This window comes from Wolffia australiana, chromosome 10, assembly GCF_029677425.1.
Source record: "Wolffia australiana isolate 7733 chromosome 10, ASM2967742v1".
Classification (NCBI taxonomy): domain Eukaryota; kingdom Viridiplantae; phylum Streptophyta; class Magnoliopsida; order Alismatales; family Araceae; genus Wolffia; species Wolffia australiana.
Window position 1 is genome coordinate 17,211,344 of NC_135844.1, and position 25,539 is coordinate 17,236,882.

General features: G+C 41.1%; 3 protein-coding genes across 8 annotated transcripts; all 3 read left to right on the plus strand.

Moving 5' to 3' along the window:
• Positions 1-5,723: 5,723 nt before the first annotated feature.
• On the plus strand, positions 5,724-7,065 carry KUF1 (KAR-UP F-box 1). The gene has a single exon (XM_078581615.1). The coding sequence runs from the start codon at positions 5,836-5,838 to the stop codon at positions 7,027-7,029; it is 1,194 nt and encodes a 397-aa protein (XP_078437741.1). The 5' UTR covers positions 5,724-5,835; the 3' UTR covers positions 7,030-7,065.
• Positions 7,066-8,705: 1,640 nt separating this feature from the next.
• LOC144708359 (putative pentatricopeptide repeat-containing protein At3g15200) lies at positions 8,706-10,329 on the plus strand. The gene is made up of 2 exons (XM_078581616.1): positions 8,706-9,553; positions 9,783-10,329. Exons 1-2 carry the CDS (start codon positions 9,432-9,434, stop codon positions 10,327-10,329), a joined length of 669 nt encoding a protein of 222 aa, XP_078437742.1. The 5' UTR covers positions 8,706-9,431.
• Positions 10,278-13,628, plus strand: LOC144708360 (uncharacterized). 6 transcript variants are annotated; one of them, XR_013582769.1, is made up of 7 exons: positions 10,278-10,514; positions 10,642-10,691; positions 10,825-10,930; positions 11,028-11,086; positions 11,807-11,871; positions 13,131-13,191; positions 13,401-13,628. XR_013582769.1 is itself a non-coding variant. In XM_078581620.1 (6 exons), exons 1-5 carry the CDS (start codon positions 10,410-10,412, stop codon positions 11,856-11,858), a joined length of 372 nt encoding a protein of 123 aa, XP_078437746.1. In that variant the 5' UTR covers positions 10,278-10,409; the 3' UTR covers positions 11,859-11,871; positions 13,401-13,628. The 6 variants fall into 6 exon arrangements, 4 of the variants coding, with proteins under 4 accessions (XP_078437746.1, XP_078437744.1, XP_078437747.1 ...); XR_013582770.1 differs by having other exon boundaries at positions 13,413-13,628; XM_078581620.1 differs by lacking the exon at positions 13,131-13,191.
• The last annotated feature ends 11,911 nt before the right edge of the window (positions 13,629-25,539 follow it).

A 25,539-nucleotide genomic window follows, 5' to 3' on the forward strand; every position in this document is an offset into this window, starting at 1 on the left:
GAGGGAGGATGGGGTATTGAGTCAACTCCCCTTTCCCGAGCAGCCGGGTGGGAATCGGTAGTTGATCGACCTGATGTTTGACCGCTGGAGGGCTGATCGAGGAGTCAATCGACCAATATTCGAACCGCCGAGGGCTGATCGAGGAGCCGCGGACGTTGATAGTCCGGATGCTCGACTGCGATCCTCCGGAGAAGAACAAGTCGCGGCCACCTTCTTCACTGGAGGGTGGTGGCCGTGACTCTCGGGCGGCCTCCTCGGTCGGAGGGGTCGGAAGAGAGAGCACGCCGATGAAGAGCGACAGCGGTGTACCTTTTATGGAATGATTACTTCCTGTCTAGATCTCGACAAGGGCGATGGCGGTCGCCTAGTCCTTCCTGGTGGAGTTTTCGGATCCGTGGCGGGGAAGGACAGCGGCGGGGACACTCGTCGGCGTCTCCCAAGGGATGTCTTCTATGGCTGATGTGACCCTTTCGTGCCGTACAAAGGACAGAGCTGCCAAGGATGAGAGACTACCAAATAAAAATATCAAAGTCGTTTCAAAAATAGTCCAAAGAAGCAGCAGGCCACCCCATCCCTGCTACTATAATAGGAAAACATGTATCCTTCTGGCCTCTGATTGGCCGACAAAAGAGTGAGAGAGAGTGAGAGAGCCCCCTCCCCGCCCTCCTCCCCGCGGCGAAGGGGGTGGCGGCGGGGAGGGTACGGGCGGCCGGGGGAGAGGTGGGGCGGCGGCTGGGAGAGGGTATGGGCGGCCCGGGGAGGGAGTGCAGGCCGCCGGGGGAAGGCCGGGGTGGCGACGGGGAAGCACGAAAAATTATCTATAGCGAGCATTGCGAGCTGAGAATGGTTGTCCTAACGGATCATTTAGGGGAAACGTCTAAAGGGAGACATTCCCCTAATGATCCTGGTGGCCGAAAAGGACGAACAACAAAAGCGAAAAAGATGAAACGTGGGCCTAAAACACAGTGGCCCATTATAAAATTTTGTGAAATATAAGGCAGAGCTACTGATGGTTGGATGCTGCGTTAAGTTGAGTGCTTGAAGTTTGAGTCTTTAGCGTCGACACGGTTGTCGTCGTGCTTGGGCTTGGTCCACTTGATGGTCCCCCATCAATACATCACTTAGATCTTTTTGTTTTGATCTTCAAGAGGAGATAAATGGATAAAGACCATTCCATCATCCTTCTCATTTTTACATATTATTAAAAAAACCCTAATTAAAATCTTGATAACTCTCCTCCTTGTGGATCGATCCTTGCTCACTTTATATTAGGTTATTTAGTGATTAAGGAGTTATAAATTTATTTTATACATTTGATTTACCTATAACGACACATTAGAAACACTTAAAAGTCAATTTATCATCTTCCCAGTCTTTTGTCCTTAAATTATTAATGAAAATAAACTCTAGTTATTTTGGTTCAGGACTAAGCAAACCAGAAAACCAGTTCGCCGATGGTTTGGTGAGCCGACATTTTGGTTTCAAAGTAATGCATAATGGAATGCATGTGAGAATAGTGATGTTGAAAACAAGGATGTGATGGAAGCTACAGGAACAGCTATGTCAATCAAGGTGAGGATTATGGCAAAGGGAGAGATGGCAATGAAGGGGGCATTGACAATAAAGGGGATGACAATGATGAAGGAGGCAACCCTAAAGCTACATGACGCAGATCCAATGAGTGAGTCATATACATGGACTGGCACGTGAGATCAATCTAGAGACAAACCAATGGACAAACCAGAATGATCAATTTTTTCTTTGATAAATATCTTCGTTGTCTATATCAAGGGTGTGGCATTTTATTGCCCTTCTACATCACATTTTGTTCGAATGAAATTAAAATGAAAATATCTGCTACACCAGAGGTTTCATTCTGTTCACGTCAGCTTCTTTTTATGCTAGAGGATTAGTAGACATCATTGGGGATGAGAGATGAGAGACAGAGAGAACGAGAAAGAGAGAGAAGGCGAAAAGAGAGAGAACGAGAAAGAGAGAGAGGATGAGAGACAGAGAGAACGAGAAAGAGAGAGGGGATGAGAGATAGAGAGGACGAGAAAGAGAGAGGGGGGGAAAAGAGAGAGAACGAGAAAGAGAGTGGGGATGAGAGATAGAGAGAACGAGAAAGAGAGAGGGGATGAGAGACAGAGGGCGAGAAAGAGTTTGGGGGAGAGAACGACCGCGGGAGACCAAGAGAACGAGAAAGAGAAGGGGGAGAGGGAGCACGAGAGAACGAGAGCACGAGAGAGGGATGAGAGACGGAGAACTAGCGGGAGCGAGGGTGAGACGGAGAGGAGAGAGAGCGAGGGAGAGAGAAGGAGCAGGAGAGGGGGAGAGAGGTCGAGAGAGAGAGAATGAGTGGAGAGAGGGAGAGACGATGAGAAGGAGAAAACGGGAAGGGTGAGCGAGGGCGAGAAAAGGACGGACGGCCGGCGACGGCTGAGGCGGCCGGCGACGGCTGAGGCGGCCGGCGACGGCTGAGGCGGCCGGCGACGGCTGAGGCGGCCGGCGACGGGCGGCGGCGGGCGGCGGTGGCCAGAGACGGGCGCCCGCGGTGGCCGTTCGCGACGGGCAGCGGCGGCAACGACCAGCGAAGTCCAGAAGCTGACGTGGAGTCCACCTGGTGTGGATGCCATCGTGGAGTCTACCTGGCTACCAGGTGGACTCCACGTCAGCTTCTGGACCATCGCTGGCAAACAAAAAAAAGAAGACGCCAAATGGCGTCTTCTGATTGGCGCGTGCTATATTTTGAACAAAACTAAAAGTTTGTGCTACTTTTTGAACGAAAAACGGAGTTCGTGACGTTTCGTAGTAAGCGCCCAAAAAACAACGTCTGGACTCTTTAGGGCAACTCTCTTCCCTTTTATAGGGGAGAGAGAAGGTTGGCCCATTAGGTCAATAACACAAAATAAAATAGGAAAACAAAGCAGACTAACCTATGACCTTGACGAAAACAAAACACGACGATGAGCGAAGGTGGGGGAAGGGAGATCCTTGTAGGACGAACCTCCATCCTCTACATACGATCATGACGAGTCGGTAAATGACGAACAACAATGATTAAAAGCAAAAGACGAGTAAATAAAAAGACGTAAAATATAACGATACGGTGTCCATTACCCGGAATACTTGAATCCGGGCGTGCGTACCGACGCCTTGGCTTGCCAGGCGGGCTGAACGCGGATGGCCGGCGCTGTCGAGGGCGGCGGTGACGTCTCCGAAGACGTATCTGGTGCTGGAGCAGGTGCTGTCGGGGACGACGGTGACGGCTTCGATGGCGTGTCCGGGGCTGCGTCATCAAGTTCCCTCAAAATTTATCTTATTAAAATACTAATTAAACTGCATACCTAAAGCGTTAGATTTTATTCATGCCACATCCATTTAAGGAGTGTGGTATTACAATAATGTTGATCTTTATACAAAATAAATGGTGGGTTCATCTGAGTTTAGACATTTTCAAACCGACGGGGGTCTTAGTGCTCTTCAACAAAAGTACGATGAATATAAGGAGCTAAATTAAAGAGAAATTATGTATATGTGAAATTATATCTTAATTAATTCTGGATCAGAAAGTCATAAAAAATACTTTCTGCAGCAAATGAGACAAAATCCACATCAAAAACTTTAGTTGCATGTACCTGACTTAATGATGATAAATGTTTTAAGTAAGTATTTGAAGTAATCATTTTATAATATCTGACACAAAAACAGAATTTTCACAGAAGTTAATCCCATAAACTGGGTTTTGCCTATAACTCCACAATTTCTCTATTCCCTCGTATATCTTACAAAAATAATAATGAAAAAACATAGAGTATTAGATTCTATTCGTGTTGCATTCATGTAATGAGTTTAGAAGAATGCCAATAGCAGTTCTTACACAAAATAAAAGCTGGGTTTTCCCGAGTTCTGACCTTAGGACACCAATGGGTGTCTTAGTGCTCTTAGGCAATTTGTACCATCAATATAACAAGCTAAATTATATATAAAATTGTATTTAAGATACAAGACTTGTGAAATAACATGCTACTTAATGCTAGGCATTGGCTCATTGAAGACTTTCTGAAGCAAATAGGAGAGCACCAGCATCAACAACTATATATTCAAGTCTAACAATAGAACATAAGAGATTTTTCTACTCAATATCTGAAATCAGAGTTTTATAATATATTCTACTGTACAATTAAGGGAATCCCCGTTGTAGGCTGGACCAACATCCAACCGAGAGAGGGCAGCCTTTAGAAGCTGTTGGGAAACCAAGAGAACACTTCATGTTTTCTTCTTCCTATAGGAGCACAAAAAGAAGGATTAGCAGTAGAGAAAGCACTAAGACGGCTCTACAAAACAAAACGCTGACTTGACGAAGGCGATTAGGAGCAGAACGATGAATGAGGCACGAGTTTACTAGCGGGAGCGTTCAAGGTTCTGAAAGAACTTGCAACAACATAATTTCTCCGGAGTCAATCCCATTTTTGGGACTTCCACTGGAACCCAACAATTCAACTAGGTTCCTCTTGATGTATCTTACCAAAACACTAATTAAAACAAAAATTAAAGTATTATGTTTTCTTCATGTCACATCCATTTAATGAGTCCGGATGAACAATAATATCTGTTCTTGTAAAAATAAAAGCTGTGGTTTTCTAAGTCCTGACATTGGGTGACCGATGGGGGTCTTAGTGCTCTTCGACTATGATTCCTTCAGCTAACTTGAATAGAAATTCTATTTAAGACAGGAGACTTGTATAATTCCTTCAGCTAATGGTTCTAGGTCAGAAAGTCAATGAAAACTTTCCGCAACAAAGGGGATAACATCTGCACCAGCAACTACAGATGCATGTATCTGACTTTAGACAGAGGAAAAGGTTGTTTTACTTGGTACTTGAAATAACGACCTTCGGATAATAGCCTTAGTTTAAAAAAGACATTGCATAAATTTGGAGTGTAAAGTTATAAAGCGTTAATTTCAGTGACATCTGGCTCACCATGTTTCACTCGGCCTAATTATACCCACCTCTTCGTTTTATCTTTAACAACTGCTAGGATGTAATTTTTCCGATGGACAGATAGTTTGAGATTTAGTAATCCCTTTATTTAATTACAACTTTTCAGCCACGCAATTTCTTCAGACGTGCTTGGTCAAAATTCACGTTTTATTTGTTGTTGGACCTTGGACAGCTGTTTAATAAAGGCGCATCAGCTGACCAACTTTAAAGGTAATCATCATGGAGAGAGAGGGAAGAAGATATGTATTTAAACAAATCCAATAGTCTGATCTATTCTATTCTGTACCTAGCAAATCCACAAATCCTCCTCCAATACAAAATTAGGAACTGATCTGGGCCAGATAAACAGGGGTCATTAAATGAAGTTTCTCCCCTAATTATAAAAATAATTTTCAGCTGTCAGCTTAGGGCCGACGTCCTAATCGTAGGGCCCAATTCACGTGAAATGGGCCCGACCTAATGGCTTGAAGTAGGCCCACCCACCAACCCTGACGTCATAACTTTACGAAAGGGCCCCTGTTTACAGTAACCCGTCGTCGTCACGCACGTCATCACCCGAATGAACTTCCGGTCAACGCCCCAAAGTCAACGGACACGTCCTCTACCAAGGCAGAAGAAAGGGGGCAATATGGTCATTTCAGTCGACGCGTTTGAAGACTTTGGCCGCCCAAATTTAATGCCAAAAGAGGATAGTGTCGTTTCTCAAACAACCGGGCGGCGGCTCTTGGCCTTCCTGGTAAGCCCGGGCAAGAGAGAGAAAGAGATAGCCTCTCGGCCCGAGAAGGAATAATGAAGAAGAAGAAGAGAATGTAAGAGGATTAGAGAGAGAATGGCTTGCGGAGCTGTGAGTTCGTGTTTCTCGACGGCCTTCAGTGGGCAGGGAGAACCGGCGATGAAGAAGATGAGAAAGCTTCCTTCTCCGTTAACTGCCGAGATAACTCACAACGCAGAAGAAGAAGAAGAAGAAGAAGAAGAAGAAGAAGAAGAAGAGGAAGAGGAACAAGGGCTGTTGCCGGGGCTGCCCGACCACATATCGGAGCGGGTGCTGGCTCGGGTGACGTGTCCTCGGTTGCTCTTCTCGGTCTGCCGTTCATGGCGGCGGCTCCTCTACTCGCCCACCCACCCGCCTTTCCTCTCTCTCTACGCGGTCCTCTCCGGGCCGTCGGCCGAGCCCGTCGAGCTGCAGACCTTCGACCCGCTGGCCCGGTCCTGGCGCGCCCTCCCGAGCCACCCCCTCCTCGGGCGGCTCCTCCTCTCGCACCCGGGCTTCCTCTCCCGGTCCCTCCCGGTCCAGACCGTCGCCGCCGCCGGCCGACTCGTCTTCCTCGCCGCCACCGCGCCGCCCCTCGCCCCCGGCCTCCCCTTCCCCCTCGTCTTCCACCCCGCCGGCGCCACCTGGCAGCTCGCGCCGCCGCTCAGCGCCCCGCGCCGCTGGTGCGCCGCCGGCGCCGCCGGCGGCCGGGTCTACGCCGTCAGCGGCGTGGGCGGCGAGTACTGCGCCGAGGTGGCGCGGTCCGTGGAGCGGTGGGACCCGGACTCGAGCCGGTGGGAGCAGATGGCGCCGCTGAGGGACGGGCGGTTCAGCCGCGAGGCCGTGGAGGCGGTCGCCTGCGCCGGCAAGCTCTGCGTGGTCAACGTGCGGGGTCGCGCTGCCAAGGACGGCGCGGTCTACGACCTCGCCGGCGACCGGTGGGAGGCCATGCCCAAGGGGATGCTCGCCGGCTGGACGGGGCCGGCCGCCGGAGACGGCGGCGGGGTCTACGTCGTGGACGAGGCCGAGGGGGCGCTCCGCGCCTACGACTGGGCCGGGGACCGGTGGGTTCCGGTGGTGCGGTCCGAGCACCTCCGCGAGCCGGTCCATGTGGCCTGCGCCGGGGGGAAGGTCTGCGTGGCCTGCGCCGGTGGCCGGCTCGTCGTCGTGGTCGACGTGGCCGCCCGGCCCGCCAAGCTGTGGGCTCTCGAGCCGCCACCGGGCCGGACCGTCGTCGCCGTCCACGTCCTCCCCCGGCCCCACCTTGTCTAATATTCCTCCAATTGCAATCAAAATTATTTTCCCGCCTATTGGGCCTCAGCTTGGTTTCGCGGCCCGCTCTGTTCTATTTATACCCTTCGACCCCAAGTTCGAATTTCGAGCTGTATAGCCCTAGAGCGGAGATGATGAAGATTGTTCAGAACGTCGCTCCCCTCGTCCGCAGGAGGCAGGTTTCATCATTCGATCTACCCTTTCTTCGTCATCGCGCGTGGTCCGCTACAGATTTCCCCTCATCGGCGACTCAAGAATTCGCGGGTGAGGTGATCGGCAGAGATTCGAGCAATCTAACCTGCGCCAAGGAGAAGGTTAGCTCTACCATGAGTTCCGTGGCGACAGATCTCCGTTTTTTATCGTATCCTTGCTCTTGCTACGACGCTTTCCGTGTCCTCGGCAATTCCTGTTTTAGATTTTAAGCTATCCTTCTTCTCATCGCATTAGCTATCGGTCGAGCAGATCAAGTTATTTCGTATAATTCGCTGCCTGGATGGCACGAAAGTCTTCACAGATTAGATCAATATTTTCAACCTTTCTGTTGCGGCCGCTTTCAATTAGAAATCTCGAAACTGTCAAAAGTTTTCCGGATCCGTCTTAAACGAGAAATCGCTCGAGGAGATCTGCATTCCGTCGAGCTGACGCGCTTGCCATTAACAGAAAATATTTGACAATTTCTGCAGATGATTCGGCTGCGCGATATTGAAATCTCCCCCCAACATCATCTGAGGTTGATCGAAAATGCGAGGGACACGATAACACCAGGCGAGATGGAGGTTTCATCGTCGAACTCTGAAGATGCTTCCGCTTCTGTCCTGGAGGAAGCAGCTCAAATTCAGACTATGCTCAAATCCGGGGTGAAAAACGAGGAACAGTTGGACTCCGGGCTAGCAAGAGGGATCTTCTCCATGTCCGAGCCTCTGGTCTTGGAAGTCCTCCGTAGGCACCGCTCCAACTGGAAAGCCGCCGCCTCCTTCTTCTACTGGGCCGCGGCCCAAGAAGGTTACTCCCACGGATCGAGGGCCTACAACGAGATGCTCGACATTCTGGGCCGGATGAAGCAGCTCAAGCCCATGCGCCAGCTGTTCGACGAAATCCCCCGCGACGGATCTATCGCCGACGAGAGGACGTTCGCCGTCTTGATCAACAGATACGCGGGGGCACACAAGGTGGCCGACGCCATTGATGTGTTCTACAAGAGGAAAGATCACGGCTTGGCTATCGACCTTAGCGCCTTTCAGAGGCTCCTCACCGCCCTCTGTAGATACAAGCACGTCGAGGAGGCGGAGGCCCTCTTCCTGAAGAAGAAGGCGGAGTTCCCTCTCGTTATAAGGAGCAGGAACATAATTCTAAACGGCTGGTGTGTTCTGGGCAGCTTGCGCGAGGCCAAGCGCTTCTGGAACGACATTGTGACTTCGTCCGACTGCAAGCCCGACCTGTACACTTACGGTATTTTCATCAACTCCTTGGCCAAGGCCGGGAAGCTGGGCACCGCTGTGAAGCTCTTCACCTCCATGTGGGTCCGTGGGTGCAGTCCAGACGTAGCTATCTGCAATTGCATTATTGACGCCCTCTGCTTAAAGAAGCAGATTCCCCGTGCAATGGAGATCTTCAGGTATTGTCCACGTCCTTCTAATGTGACAATAGATGATGGTGATGACGACGACGACGATGATGAAGACAGCTGTTCATCATCCTCTCGTCGCTGTCTACGTTTTTGCCCCTCCAGATGACAAGGGGTGATGAAGACTGTCTTTGTCCTCACCACTCGTCTCTGGATAGGATGATGATGAGGGTGGCCAGATTATCCTTGTCATTATTGTTGTGGAAGATGACAATGCTGAAATTTTGGATGATGATGACGACGACGACGACAATGACGATGATGAGGAAGAATGTCCATCATCCTCTTGTCAGTGTCTATGTTTTTGGCCCTCCAGACAATGAGTGGAGATGAAGAGTCGTCTTTGTCCTCACCGCTCGTTTTTGGATTGGATGGCCATGAGGGTGCAAAATAATCCTTGTCACTCTTGATGTGGAAGATGACAATGCTGAAATTGATGATGATGATGATGATGATGATGATGATGATGATGGTGATAATGATGATGACGACTATAGTTCCGGATCATCCCAGACGTGGACGAAGGACAGGACGGGATGAATTTTGTCCCGTCCTATGTCCAATGTTAGCTCAGGGACGAAGGACGGGACGGCTTTTCGTTCACTGACAAAAAAACTGTCCCATCCAATAATCTCGGGATGGTTTTTCGTCTCATCCAGTCCTCCCGGGATGAATTTTTGTCCCGAAATTCGTCCCACACGAAAAAACCCATTTTATATTTATAATGTATTAATATAGATTTTTCTAAGTATTTTAAGGGAAATATGGAGGAGAGAGAATGCAAATGGACATATGTACAATTAATTCTGAGCAGCGTCAGTTTGCACGCGCGAAAAAACACAAGGACCTTGATGTAAATTGTCATAGCGAGGCCACGTGGCGAGTTCTCAACCGTCGGATGTGAGTCTTGTGGTTTTTCGTCCACATCCGTCCGTCCATCGTCTGAGACCTCCAGACGGACGGTTTTTTTGTCCCACGGGAAGAAAACCGTCCCGTCTGGTGGTATCCGGAATGAATTTTCGTCCCGAAATTCGTCCGTATCCTCGGACGGGAGGATTTTTTCGTCCTGGGATGAAAAATTGTCCCGTCCGCATCCCTGAACTATAATGACGACTACTGTTGTCTTCAGGGAGATGGACGGTCGTGGGTTGCTGCCGGATGCCGCCACATACAACACGCTGGTGAAGCACCTCTGCGGTATCGGGAGACTGGAAGAGGCCGAGTCGCTGGTGGTGGAGATGCAGCGGCGGGGCTGCGTGCCTAGTGCCAGGACTTTCGGGTACTTCCTCAAGGCGGCAAAGAGTGGCAGCGAGGCGGCGGCAGTGGTTTCGCGCATGAAGCGAGCCCGCTGCGAGCTCGATGGTGACACATGGAACCAGATCTTGAACCTGTATGTGCGTTGGGACGACCAGAGTGGGGTGGCTGAGGTCTGGTCAGAGATGGAGAAGAGGGGGCTCGGCCCCGACCAGCGTTCTTACACTGTGCTTATACACGGGCTGCATGGCCGTGGAAGGCTGGAGGAGGCCAGCCGGGCCTACGTCGAGATGAAGTCCAAGGGAATGATTCCAGAGCCCAGAACCAATTTGCTCATGCGGGCTATCGAGCTGGTGAAGAAGAATGGGCCGGGCCCAGACAAAGAAAAGCCCATGAGTTCACGGCCCACTGGGCCCAGTTGAAATTCAGATGGGTTTTCTGAATTTCTGGTCTTTAGAATGGGTGGGGCGATTTGAGGGCTCTTCCCTCTTCTGCCGCGACTATGATCGAGCAGCGCATCTTCCCTGCTGCGGCTTCGGTCCTTTTGCTTCTGATATTCACATCGGCCCTCCAAGACGTGTTCGCCAAATCTCCCATCCCGATCACGGTTAGTCTATATCCCTCTATAGATGTATATATCTTTTTCTATCTCTCGCTCTCTCTATTTATCTATCTATCTTTCGATCTGGGTGACGTTCTTCTGCGTACTGACGCCCCTCGGTGGAGTATTGCAGGAAGAGGAGATATGGGAGAAGAAGAAGGCGTGCTATGCGGATATTGAGAGGTGCGTTTGGGTTGCCGGTTGACGGCGTCTGCTAAGTTACAGTTTTTGCTGTTTCTATTTTTTCCTTTTTTTTGAACATTCTTTTTTTTTTCGCTGTTTCTTGATGGGGGGGTTTTGTTTTGTGATGGAGTAGTGGTCTGTGGGGCTGGGAATGTAGATCTTCTTTGATTTCCAAGGAGAACTGTGCGCTCCGTTGCGTGTCGCCGATCTGTTACAATCTCGTATACGGCGACGATCCGGTGAGCTAATTAAAACCTTCTCCAGGAGATAAATTACAAGCCGTGATTCCGGGGAAATAAAATTTCAAGTTTTCTGACGAGGTTGCTCTCTTTTCAGCTGGAAGAGGGAGAGATAGACTTTATTAGGGGTCAGGAATACAAGTACTGCATGCACAAGTAAGTACTGCGTAACCGATGCCGGTCAAACCTCAACATAATTGAACAGTCTATCGGTCGAATCGACTGTGGCATGACGATGTGTAGACATTCTATGTGCTCAATTTGACTTTGGCGGATTTGCGTCACTTTTTGATTTTGCCCGCATGAAGTTTTTCGAGAAAAAAGCGTTCGTCTTTCCTTTAGTCTATGATACTCAGGTCACTTCCAAGTCTCAAAATTTGCTGCCGTATTGCAAACAGTTACCCATCGTGCATTTGGGGACTCTTAATAGTATTCTTAAAAGTTCCTGGCGTCAAATTCTCTCTGAGCATCTCGGTTCGTGTTCTTAAAAGTTCCTGTCATCAGTTGGTCTTCTCTCATTTGATGGATTTTAATTATGTTAGCGGTAAACTTATCTTACGGTTCACTGAGATAAGTTTTTTTCCGAAAATTCTCGTTTTCTCCCATTCGGAGTGTCTTTAGAGATTTATGACTTGGGATCATTTGATGGACTAACATATTTTGTTCCATCATGGTCGAGGTTATCTTTTCATGAAGTGAATAATGATGCGAGGGACTGTCCCCATGTCTCCCCTGAATGTGTTTTATTATTTATTTATTGATAAGTTGGATGTCTTGATTACGGATCTGAATTAAATTCTGAGGAAATTCTTTGAATTATTTGAGTATTAATGTCTTCAAGAGACGAAACCTAATCATGATGCTTTCCTACTTTAGGTTGTCTATTGGAGAGAGCCTCGATGGTGTGAAGGGATCCTTCAATTATTAATTGACGTGTAAAGGTATTGTGATACTGTACCTCATAAATGTACTTAAGTCTAAAAATCTCGATGTCTATTGAAATTTATCTAACCTTTCCAACATCTTCAAAATCATTAATTTCTTATCTCGTCATTAGAAATTCAATTGGGAATTTTTAACCATTAAAGGCCAGGCCATCAAAGTCAACCTGAGAAAACTGAAGGTCTAAATTTTACCTTCTAGTACTGGACAAATTTGAAATTAGTGATAATTGTATATTAGTTATAATTGCATACGAATTAAAGGGTTCATTGTTGGTGGTTAACTAGGATTAGGGAAGGTTCTGCTGTGCACTTGTGCAAATTTTTTGGTCACACCAAAACCCTTGTGTGATGTCCGGTGTGAATCTGTGCAAAAATTTGCATCACACATCACACACATTCAAACAAATGATTGGGAGAGAGAGAGAGAAAGTGACTTAGAGAGAGGAGAGAAGAGTGAGAGAGAGAGAAGTGACTTAGAGAGAGGAGAGAAGAGATAGTGAGTGAGTGAGAGAGAGAGAGAGAGAGAGAGAGAGAGAGAGAGAGAGAGAGAGAGAGAGAGAGAGAGAGAGAGAGAGAGAGAGAGAGAGAGAGAGAGAGAGAGAGAGAGAGAGAGAGAGAGAGAGAGAGAGAGAGAGAGAGAGAGAGAGAGAGAGAGAGAGAGAGAGAGAGAGAGAGAGAGAGAGAGAGAGAGAGAGAGAGAGAGAGAGAGAGAGAGAGAGAGAGAGAGAGAGAGAGAGGGGGGGGAGAGAGAGAGAGAGAAAACTATTGGAAGAAGAGAGAGAGGAGTGAGACTGAGAGATGAAAAGAAAGCTATTGGAAGAAGAGAGAGAAGTGAGAGAAGAGAGAGAAGAGAGCAGAGAGGGAGAAAACTGTAGAGAGAGGAGAGAGAGAGAGGGAAGGAGGGAGCAAGAGCAAGAGAAAACTAGGGGGAGAAGAGCGAGTGAGATAGAGAGTGAGGGTGGGAGGAAGCAAGGGAAAGCTAGGGGAGAAGAGTGAGTGAGATAGATAGTGAGGCAGAGAAGAGCTAGAGATAGATAAAAATGATAAATCTATAGAGCACAGGCCTGTGTGCGGTGTGAGGTTTTATTTTTCTGGCAAGTGTGGGATGTGTGGTTCAAAACTTGATCTGGACCACACATCACAACCAATCGCACTGGTTTCGTGAAAGGACCTTCCCAAACTAGAAGAGAGTAGATTATTCTGCTGTTGTGAAATAATTATATCCGTAATACTCTTCTTACATTGAGACTTCACAGGTATGGAACACCTTCCTCTTAAATTTTTGGTGCATTTCTAAGTCCCTACTGGATGTTTAAGGTAAATTCTGATAAAAGTGAATCAATTACTTGGTAGAATTTTCTAGATTGAGATATTCTTGGACATCACTTGGATTCTAATTTTACATAGAAGGAAACCAGTCCAGAGAAAGATCAACAATAAAAATAAAGAAAAATAGAAATAAATCTATTTTGGGTAAAAAATCATTTCGAGTCAATTGTGATGTTATCATTAACAAAGTTTTAAAGTCTAATATTCAGGAACAACTGTTAGCATCTATAGGAACAAGATCGATAACTAGAAGAAAAGAGTGGAGTAAAGCTGAGGACAAATTTTGACAAGTTTAAAGGTGAGGGTCTATCATTTCCTTGAATTAAAGACCACAAAACTATTACAATATAAGGTTGGAAGCTTTGGTGGCACATGCCGATGGGACAACTCTTCATTGTGTGAAGTAAGATCATTTTCTATTTTCATGATACTCCTCTTATTCATAAGGCTTTATTTCTGTTCCCTATATTGATAATATGGTATTTGTAGAGTGATACTATGAGGAAAAGAGAGTATTTAGGACATGTGTGGGGATTAACCTAAATCTGACTAAATCCTTGTATAGAATATATATCCTATGTATATTGCTTAGATATTTTTACATTAATTAATAGCTAGATGCTTAATATTTATTTCAAAAATATTGTTCTTACATAATTTACCCTTAGATATTCTTGAGCATTTAAAAAAGAGAATCCCCAAAGAATACAATTATTTGAGAGATTCCCTATTCTAGTCCCGAGATGGATTATTTAGGTTTTGATAAATCTTCATATGGAGCTTTATTTATTAAAATGACTAGCCTTTCTTATAATTTAACATCCAATCGACCATTTTAGACCAATGGCCAACTCACGGGTTATGACCTCAATGACTCATGACTTTTAAAGGTGGTAAAATGGTTCAAGCTACTTAAGTAAAAAAATCATTCATGAGCTTATATCTTCAGTAATGAAGGAAATGGCTAAATATAAGCACGTTGTCCACAACCTGTTTCAAAAGTTTTTTACCTCAAAATTTTAACGTCTAAATGTTGGCTTGTTAACTTTGAATAAAATTTTGATCAATTTATGTGAGATGTGTATGTTATTTTTTACTGGAAAAAACACAATGCTAGGTACATCCAACTCCAAGGTTTTGCTTGTAGACTGATCCATCCATGCCCCAGATGCCTCCGAAGGGGTTTAAATATGTCAAGATTTAGTGTTTGGAAGATTTTTGAAGCATGGAATGAGCACAAATTTCCAAATTTACACAAAGACCCTGATCATCTGTGTCCATGATAGAAAGAGAAGACAAACAACCATCATACCTTGTTAAGTCACATATTAGGCCTTAGATGCTAGAAACATACTCACATCCTCTAGAGGTGTTGGTGCATGTATGACAAGAGGTTTAGTCATCAGCTTTGTTTGATGTTGTTGCAGGAGTTCTGTGATGTAGATACACCTATGCAGGTTTTCGTGCATGTCCATTTCGAACTGATATGTTAATATTACAAGATTTACATGCTTATTTGTATTAAATTGACTACCCACATGTGTCTTATAAAAAAAATACATGGCAAAATGATTAAGGCTATTTTTAGAATGGTGTTTTGAATTTTGTTAAGATTTAGGCATTTTAAGCAATTTGTATGACTTTATTTTCTGAATGAAAAGAAGTTTTTGAGTCGAAATTTTAAAAGTTTGTATTGATCAATATATGATTTTTCAAATTTGGAAAACATATTTATTGTAATTTTTGGACTTGTAATAAAATTTTATACCAATTTATCAAATATTTTCAGGCTTGATTTTTGCGATACCACATGTCGCCACTCAATTTGTCAAATCATGACTAATCATTTATTCTTGTCAATGATTGACATCAGCTACAAATTGAAAAAATGTCCATATGGTATCACCAATTGTGATGCTCCAATGGCCAATCATTTGTTGAAGTTGTATTATTTAATTTAGGGTGACATAGCCCAATGAAAAAAATGGTCAAGAAAAAATGTAATTAATGTGACCCGAAGAACAAGAAAGAGTATAATAAAACATATACCTTCATTGATATTAGAAAAAATTCAAACATTGTGATGGTACATGTGTCATGCATGTGCAACGCCAAAATTAGATAAAAAAGAGGGAGGTGGTGAAGTGGGACACAGAAACGAATTACGACACCATGCACAATTCGTAGACTTTTTTATTTCTTTTATATAATCCTTGTCGTGTTACATGTTGCCTCCCCATCTGTTAATCCAGAATGATGTGTGAGAATCCACATCAATCATAGGGGCATTTGGGGAATATCAAGGAAGAAACCCTAGATGGGATGTGACAGCGATGACGAAGATGATGAAAGACAAATCTGTGAATTAAATCAATGACCAGGGATCATCCAACTTCAGAGCTTGTTATCCAACAATCCAGAAGGCTGACTGAGTTGAAATCTTGATGATAGCTTCCCCTTTCTCTCATCTATCTGTCCAAATGGTGGGATACATCAAATAAGCCCTGATCTTTGTAAAAAACCTTTGAACTCACTTCCTCTTGGAGAGGCTGATTGAAAGAGAGTGATGTTTCTGACGTCGTATCAAGGCTTCTTGGCATCCTTAGTGTTTGAAAAATATCAACACAAAAGTGGGGAATCAGATCTACAACAGGATATTGCCTTGATCCTGGGGGGATATAGGGATCTTAGGTTAGTCTCTTGCCTTAGAACAATCAGTATTCAACACATCCATTAGTTAGATCCATATCATCACATCCTTCTATATCAATCCACTATCATGATTCATACACTCACATCATCTCCATCACATCCCTTTATTCAATTCTCCACAAAAATATAAAACCCTAAAAATCCATTCTATCATCTTCTTCTCCGCATCCATTACATTTATCCACTATCTCTTTCTACTATCACCTTCTCCCACATCATACTTTACCTTTTATCTCTCTTACTCTGATTGTATCAATCTATGTCTATCTTTCTACGTCTCATCCTTATTATACGGTGATTGTCACCATCTTCATCTGACACGCGCTCTTATCCTATTTGTATCCCTTCTGATCCTCTTAAAACCACAATTTTAAGAGAACTATTTCCCCATGATCCGTTCCCTACGAGAGTATTGGTTTATAAATCTTGTTGATTAAACTCAAAATCAACAACGTGCATGCTATGTATCAATCATGAGGCCCATTGGGGATGATGATGTATAGGGTGTGAATATTCAACATCCCAAGGCTCTCAATACGAGGGCTGCCTTGTGCTACCTGAGGTTAGTCCTGCCAAGTGGAGAAGAGAACCTATCACATAGTTGCCATTGTGTCCGCCATTTGATCCCCTTTCGTGGATGGTGCGAAAAATGGTAAGTATCACCCTATAGCAAAATTGATATCATTATGAACACTCTCCGTACACCAATGGGAAAAAAAAACATGCAAGGAGCATATCAATTAGAAACCATGAGTCCGATTTTATAATGGTACTCATGTAGTTTTTACTCCTTAGAAAGAAGAAAGCTGTCACACATTGTTATAGCCTCTACTACTACGTTACTCTGAACATATTACAAGTATAAAACAGAAAATATGATGTTACATGTGTGGTTTTATAGGAGGATGCCTCCATCAGTTGGACCCAGATTTTCTTTGGCCATGCTATCCATGTTGAGCTCAAGAGACCTTTTTAGTGGTGGCTACCAATGGAAAAGTTGTAGCCAGGTAGTGATATGGGTTAAATAAACTAGGATGATCCACATGCATAGTGCCTGGGAGGTGTGACTAAGTGATGGAATTGCCATAACTATTGCTTGATGTGTCATATGATATCGTATGAGCTCATGGAAGAACCTACAAATGAGTAGAATTTTTCCCTTTCCAAATCTCCCATAGTTGGTGGACTATGCTGTTATGTAGATGAAGGCTCAGCTTAGAGCATGTTGATGAGGTAAATATCCCTTATAAACACTCTAGTAGTGTTAGAGTGGGGGTATTGGTGCTGGATTACAATTTACAATAAACTGGTGCCATCGTTGCATAGTGATCTTCTAGTAGAAAAATAAGAGTTACATGGTTTTAACCTGTGGCAACTTGATAACATGTATATTAGTACAGACATAATGCATATTACAGTATTTTCTGCATCAAAATGTTCATATAATCACATCATCATGGCCACTGTTCATCAATATGACCTCTATGTGATCTATGATTTTTCTAGTTTTGGATATTTTTCATATATATTCTAGGTATTAATTTCATCCATAAAATTTTTAGGCAGAAAATATTTTTTAGAATTTCATCCATGTATATTCTTGGTATCAAATTTCACAAAATTTCCCATATTTCTCTTAATTTGTTTACACTAAGAAAATGATTTTTATGGCAAAAATACATTCTTATATACATATTAAGGTTATATACAATTTTTGTATTAAGGTTAAATGTTGAGATTTAATTTGATATTATAAACATATTTTTACAGGCAATTTTTGGTTAACGTGTCACATCCCCAGGCGGCAATCATGACCGAGTGCATAGTTGACATAGTGATTAGTTTTTTTAATCTTTGCGCCACATCATTTTGACCATGCTATGTGTGAGGTCAAAATGACTCATATGAGCTAATTACGAGAATTCTTTATGCCTTGTGGGGACACGTGGTGAAGCAATGACATGGCATAATTAAACCATTTTTAAGTTTTTTGGCTTAAATGCTCCTTAGTATTCAATGGAGACCAGGAAACAAGGCAACTCTCTAGACATTGAAAATAAATTCATACTGTTTTCCAACAATTTTGAATTCTCAATCTGATCACGCATAGATTTTCGCCAATGTAAAAAGCAGGAAATAAAAGCAGGTTTTTTCATGCCAATGGGGGTGTATCTTTTGGGGCAAATCAGCAGCACAGAAACCACATGAACTGACACCGGCTAAAGGAGAGAGATATATCAGAAATTGAACAACCAAGGTTCATCGATTTTAAAACCTTGATATCTTCAGCTGTGACTGTCAGGTCAACCTGAAAATTTTGCAGTCTCTTCTTTTCTTCGTCTTTCCATTAATACATTTATATTGGTGAAATGAGATCAGGAGTGGGGGAGAAAACTTCAAACTTTCCCCAATGCTAGTTGGCTAGGAAGGACACAAAAAGGTTTTTTGAAGCCAAATTTTCTCAAATTTTTTGGGATAATATGGTGAGTTTCTTCTTATCTTCTTGATTTTCTTGTCTATAGCCAATAAGACAAGCATGGGTGAAATATTCATACTTTAGGAGAGGTAATTGAGGGAGAGTATCATCTTAGTTCATTAGTCATTGAAATTCTAAAAGAAATAGATAATGTTTATTTCATTTCCATGATAACGTATGGTAGATTGATTTTGTGGCTTGTCAAGATGAAGGAGGAGATTGGGCATATTTGGGATTATGTGGATATGTATAGAGCCTTGACATGTGAACAGCTCAACACATCTCACTCAAGAAACTGAAAATTTTCAGATCTAATACATGCATAGGTGATTCATCCATCTAATTTCAATTTTTGTAACAATCATTTACAATATTCCATTGCGTGAGATTTCAAAATCCTATGAATGAAGGCCTTAGAACGCAACATAAACGTTCAAAATAGTAATGAGACACATGGGATAATTGCCTAGTGCCATGTGTGTCCACCCCCAGCTTGCGGAGGGAATTTCTCCTAAAAGTGATGCCAAAAGGAACATCAAGAGGAATTCCTGTCAATCATGAATGTTCATACAGGGGGGTTTGGGTAGGAAACCTAGCTATGTGGTCATAGCCACATATAAGGATTCTAACAAGAGTCCATATTTCTCCCACGAGTCTCATCATTAGCAACTGAGCTACCGTCAGTGGGAAGGATATGGTGTAGAAAGCTAGGGTGGCTAGCAAAGGGAGTAGCATTTGGCCAAGATTTGTACTAGGCACTAATCAAACTATTGCCTTTCTTGATAAAGGATCACTTTAGACATCTCTATCCAGTGACATTTCTGAATATGAAAACATTTAAAACCTTTAATATCGACTTCATTATGAGCCCATTCATCATAGTTGGTTGTTAAAAAATCCTAGTGGAAACCTCATGGTTGGCATATTCCACACTAGATTGTTCTAAATTATGTCTAGGATATTTTGGGGATGCCTGATCTTTATAACCATTTCATCCTTTGATCAACAAGCTTTATGCCAATAGGCTTAGTGGTGACTGTGTGCACCCTATAGTTGGCCAAACCACATGAAGCTTGCACAAAGGCCTTCTGCTGATCAGGGAACTTTCAAGGTACCATGTGGAATGCTCGAGTGTGAAGTGAGATACTCATGAGAATGTGACATATCAATTGGACGCTCCCTCAAGGGTGTAGAAAATCTTTATGTCTCATATTTACTTTTATGTCTCATATTGGACGCTCCATTCTTTACTTTTATGTCTCATATTGGCCAATAGGGCATCAAAATACTAATGACGTGTTGGACCAAGAATATGGGACATCCAAGATAGTCAAACAATAGTCATCCTTTAGAGTGCTTGGTGTGGTGCTGGATAATGAATGAGTGTTTTATGGTAGTTAAATTGAATCATTAAAAATGAGCATATAATTTAACTTACATTAACTCAATTTTTCTTGAAAACTTAAAAAATAGATCATAAAGTTTCCTTAATTTCTTGAAAGTTATATTTCCAAATTACATTATTATTATTATTTATTTTAATATTGGATATGGAATAAATATTTGATAAAGTGATTAGTGTTTATATAAATGTGTTTCAAATATTTTTAGGCCTTGAAATCATGAATTCATCATGTTGTGGACACATTTTCCTGGATATTCATACATTTCCTACAATTAACAATATTTACCAATTATAAACATTCAAAATAATTGAGCTCAAATTCATGGAAATCAAAAGTTTTTTATTGCCGATGAATATTTCAATGTCTTCCATAGATATGGAGATTCTTTGTGTATCAGTAATGTAAAATTGTTCATGAATGAACACAAACAAGAGGCAGGTATTTCCTAGAGTAACTACAGAGGATAAATATTTATGATAATTTCATGTTTTGACGATGAAGAAATCAGCTGTCTTAAAACCCTCAAAGAAAAATATTTAATTTAAAACACATCAATTAAGGAAGATGGTTGCGCGCATGTGTGCTGTGAATAGAGAGAGAGATGGACAAGGTAGAAAATAACAATAAGTTCATGGATGATCCACTTTTTATGCTTTCTTTTAGTCATACCATTCACAATAGACTTAATTTGTTGTTTGCTCCTCTTTTCCAAAATCTCAAGCATATGGTATTCACAAATTTATAAATTTCACAATTTTAATTTTTCTATACCTTTCATTTAGTCATCTCTATCTGAATGTCTCTCCCAAAGTGTATCTTTCCATAACTCTTGCATTTGATGATGTTTGAATTGAGAACAAAGAGTATGAGGATTAAAATATTAACTTAATGCTGTTGTTTCTTTCTCTCTCATTAAAAAAAAAACTTGCCAGCTCAATTATTTAAAGATGAATATAAATAGGGATAGAGAATGAGAAATGATGCAAACATGATGATTGAGTATTCTCACTCAGAACATAATTCTTTTAACATCAGGTTGAGTCAACATCTTGCATTGAATAGTGCTTCATTTGGAAATGAACCAAACATGAACATATTTATTTTCTGTTAATTCATCAGCAAAAAAATAATTTACTGTAGATAGAAGTCTAATTTCCATCCCTACTCCATGGCAGCTTAAAGCTAATCCATTGGCTCTCGGGCCAAAGTGAGGAAATTCATTATTTGGCTTCAAAAATAGTAGTAAAAGGGACATTAACTTTCCTCCTTAAGGGAAGCACACAGTTCAAACAAAGGAGCTATTAAAAAATGAGGAAAGAGAAACAAATGGAAATGAGAGATAATAGGAAAATAGACAAGGGGATTTAAGTAATGAGTCCCTATGAATATGTAATCTCTTCTTCTTCTTGTTTCTCTGTATAACAATTCTAGATGTGCGGTATCAGAGGCTGGCCATCAGAATAGGCCATTCTCTTGGAACCAAATTGATAATCCTGACTAAGATAAGTGTCTTGAATTTATTTATATTTTTTTGATCTCTCTTTGAAGTGAAACCCCTGATGGTTGAAGAATTCATGAATAGATGACAGATGAGAGATATTCCATGTACAAGACATAAGAATCAACACCCTAGGAACTTGAAATCCATCCCTCTCCATCATCCCCATACATTTCACCCATTCTTACTAATTCTTCTCTCTATGTGTGCCCATTTCTACCATTCTTTTCTCTTCCCAAGCCTAATTCATCTCTCTAAAACCTCCACTTCCCCCTAAACAAAACATCATTTCCCTTTCAAATCATGCTTCCACAACTACCTGCATATGATGAGTGGAACATGCATAAAATTGGGGTGACTGCCTTGTATTCACTTGCCATTGATTGGGCGCAAAATCAAGAAGACAATGACCACTGCATCCCGCAGAACACCCAAAGTTGTCACGTGCCAGACCCACCCACCTTCCCACTATTGGTGATTCTTGTGTGTCCGCTGACCTGAATGCCTGCACCCACACCACTCCTTGATGCATGCTCACTGACAATGGCTGGTAGGGTTCTTCAATAACGAAATTAATTTAAATTTCAATTATAAAATTCTATTATGATAATCACAACAATATATATTGGTCACAAAATAAACTTCACTACTTATGTAATCAATCTGAATGGATTTAATAGAATGATATACATTGATCAGATAGTAAAAAACTTTTAAATGCCTGAGTAGTGAAAAATATCAAATAATTGTATCTGTTATCACTAAATGAAAATTTTAACTGTGTGTAACCATTAAGTATTTTTTAAAATAACCAGCATCAATAGCTATCAATGCAACAATGGTAAAAATGATTCATCAAAAACTGATTGATGGAATTTTTATGGTAGATTACTAAAAGCTACTAATAGTTACTAAAATTTAGGATCAAAATTGTTTCTACATCACCTTAATTTATTTTAAGCTTGTTATGCAATTTTAGAACATTTTTTCTCAACGTAAATCTCCTTCCAATACTTGAAAGTTTAAAATTATCACCTTTTCTTAATGTTGTAGGGTATGTATTATCTCTTTACATAAATGTTGTGAGTGAAATAATTAGAAGTGTTATTATGTCTCATAAAATTTTGAAGATGATCAAGTTAAAGTCATTGCAAAGGTTTTTAAAAAATTAATATAAGAATATCAAAGTAGTAGGATCACCCAGATATTTCACATTGTTTGATGAAGAATATTAATTTTTTTGGGTGGATTTAAATACAAAACAAAATTATCTAGCACACATTCTTAATGACACTAAAGGTATTCAAGCATAAAATTATATGAAATAATCCGTAAACAGATTCTTTCTTCAGACAGTTTTTTATCATACACAGCTTTTAGCTCGATCCTGGTATTTGGAGAAACCAATAATAAGTCAGATCAGTAATAGAAATTCACCAAATAATAGAATGATTGTTTCAAGACTCTTAAACTTGAGGAAAATAATGAGATAGAATGAAAGACCAAATATTTCTTTGTGAAAGAGAGTTTGTCTTTCTGCACATGGTCATATCAAAGGTTTATTTAACCATACATAATAATTTTTTAAATATAATTATTAAGATAGCCTTCTTTAATTATAACAATTTAAACTATAACTTCATTTAATATTTTCCCCATTGCTCCTTAATTTCCTCTTTATATGTTTCATAAATATAAATTCTGGTGATCATGCATATTAATGTCATTGTAAGGGAAACAAATTTCAATCAAATCATATAATTTACCCAAAATAAATATTAAGATATTAATTGAAAGGAAAAATATTATTCTTGTATGTAATAAAGCTTCACACATCTTATATCAAAATAACGGAACCAAATACCATTCAGTTATGACGAGATGAAGTTAACACTTTACTAGCTCATTCATGGATCATTTTAAGATCATTTTAAAATATCAGAAGTATTATTTTTTAACAATGGGGATCTTGATTTCAGTAAACAATAATTTTTATAAATGTATAAATGATAGAATGAATAGACATCAGAACTTAGTGCTACATATTGGGGAATATTTAATTTGAACTAGATCAATGTATTGGTCCATGAAAAAATATACTTACTTACCTTTATGGTCCTCAATTTCTAGAGACTAAAATGTTTACCAAAAAATCTCAAACGTAAATTTTTGCCTATTTGCATGAATAGAGCATGACTCTCTTTTATTAGAAAATATGTGGAATTTTCAAAGGACTTTGGAAGTAAATATGGCAAATAGATGGGAGATAATTAGGAAAAATTAGGGAACGCTTGATAAAGCGCAAAATATAATCTGAAGTCTGATAAAAGGGGTTAGAATCTCTGTTTATTTTCTTGCGAGTAGCCTTGAAGATGAATTATTGAGATCTAGAACCCAGGATTTGTTTCCAGAAAGATCTCAAACATATTATAATACAAGTTTTCACCACATTCATCATGTGGGAGTGGTAAATGTTGGACATCATACCTGAATATAGTGAATATAAAGAAATATAAGGAATGAAAGTTGGATATAATGATTTGTGGGAATAAAATGCCATAATGGACACATCTAGTTATTCCATCATCATCTTTCTGTGGAAGTTGAGCATGAGAGAATACTTAATCTAAGAATATTGAATAGGATGGTATGTATTTTTCTTATTACAAGAGGGGTATTGTACTGTTTACCTCATTTAAGGATTTTAGTGGTCCATTTTGTGGTGTTAATGTGTTCCTAGATTTAGGTTTAGACTATCAGATCTTGGAAAAGGCTAAATCATTTTTATTAGAGGATTTATCCAATGATAGACGACTACCTTTTCCGTTCCCTAGATATATTTTTTTGCTTGAATCCTCTCTCTGGTTTGACCACAGGGTTTGTGAATAAAATTGGTTTCCCTACCATATCCTGTATTTACTCTTACTCTTTCATTGGTTTTCTCAATATCAGCCAGGCAGGACTTCATTCTCATTATTCTGGTTTCTACCAAATATACAAATTATATGGCCAGTGATAAGCCTAAAATTTGGTGTTTAAAAATGTCGTTTCGATTTAGACATGGAATTAAATTGATAAGAGCCCTTAATCACTCAATACTAAGTAAAGAGAAAGCAAGGGGTCGAACACAGGGAGGCACTCTATAAATTTTTTATCCTATTTCAAATAAATTAATTTTGCATTTAATGGGCCTTAATTGTTTTTAATTTTTGTTTGTAATTAATTAAAATTAGGCAAAAGCTTAATTTTGATCTTTATATTTTCGTTCAAGACAACCTAGATAGGATAATTTTTATCATTATATCAGATTAATTTGGATTACCAATAGTCCAATCAAGATGATTTTTGCAGACAATTTTTATGCATTAAAATTGGAAATTAATAATCAATAAAGGGATTTTTGAAATTGGACTTAAAAATGGATGAATTGTTGAATGAAATTTTGTATTTAGGTTTTTTATATGTTGAATTGAATTATCAAACAATCGATTTCTAAATCTAGAGAGAGGAAGTAGACGAATTAACTTAAAGAGAGAAAGTAGAAGAATTTGGGGGAAAATGAATTAAAGGTGAAATTCAACTCTAATCTAGAGCCTAACATGCCAAATTGGATGAAAATCAATGTATAACTAAGGATTAAAAGTCAGATCTTAAATCAAAATCAAAATGCAATGCTAATTACCAATAGTTCAAATCAACTTTAAGGGCATGTACATTTTTTCCATGCCTTGGCATTTTATAATCATTCAAGAAGTTCAAAAAGCAAATTAGAAACTTAGAACTTTCAATGATGAACCATGATCTTTCGACTTCCAAAAGCATGACATGTGTCCTTCCTGGCCAATTCCTTGGGGAGAGCTTTCAAAAGTGAGTTTTTGCATCTTCTCGACCTCTGTTTTAAAATCCAACCGTATGGATTAAAAATGGTGAAAAAACAAACCTACTCTCAAAATTTGGGTGCAATCGGATGGGTAGATCTCAAGATATCGACACGTTTGACTGGAAATTAATCTCAACCATTGGATTAATTTTATCTCTCCTCCACGCAGATAGATGTGGTGTTTTATGATTCGTCGCCTTGTTTTCACCACCCTTGGATCACGCGTTACCACGTGTTTTTGCGCTGAAATGGTGCAATCATCGCCATTAACAGAGAGATAGAAAGATGCCCTTTTGTGTGGCTGAGATTACGCCATGTCGGCCCGCGTCAGTGCTTGTCTTAAAAAAAAGAAGAAAGAATCTTT

Coding starts and splice junctions, on each gene's coding strand:
- KUF1 (XM_078581615.1), top strand. CDS start 5,836: ATGGCTTGCGGAGCTGTGAGTTCGTGTTTCTCGACGGCCTTCAGTGGG.
- LOC144708359 (XM_078581616.1), top strand. CDS start 9,432: ATGCAAATGGACATATGTACAATTAATTCTGAGCAGCGTCAGTTTGCA. Junction 9,554..9,782: donor CGAGTTCTCAACCGTCGGAT/GTGAGTCTTGTG, acceptor TGTTGTCTTCAG/GGAGATGGACGGTCGTGGGT.
- LOC144708360 (XM_078581620.1), top strand. CDS start 10,410: ATGATCGAGCAGCGCATCTTCCCTGCTGCGGCTTCGGTCCTTTTGCTT. Junction 10,692..10,824: donor TGCTATGCGGATATTGAGAG/GTGCGTTTGGGT, acceptor GTGATGGAGTAG/TGGTCTGTGGGGCTGGGAAT. Junction 11,087..11,806: donor TACAAGTACTGCATGCACAA/GTAAGTACTGCG, acceptor TTCCTACTTTAG/GTTGTCTATTGGAGAGAGCC.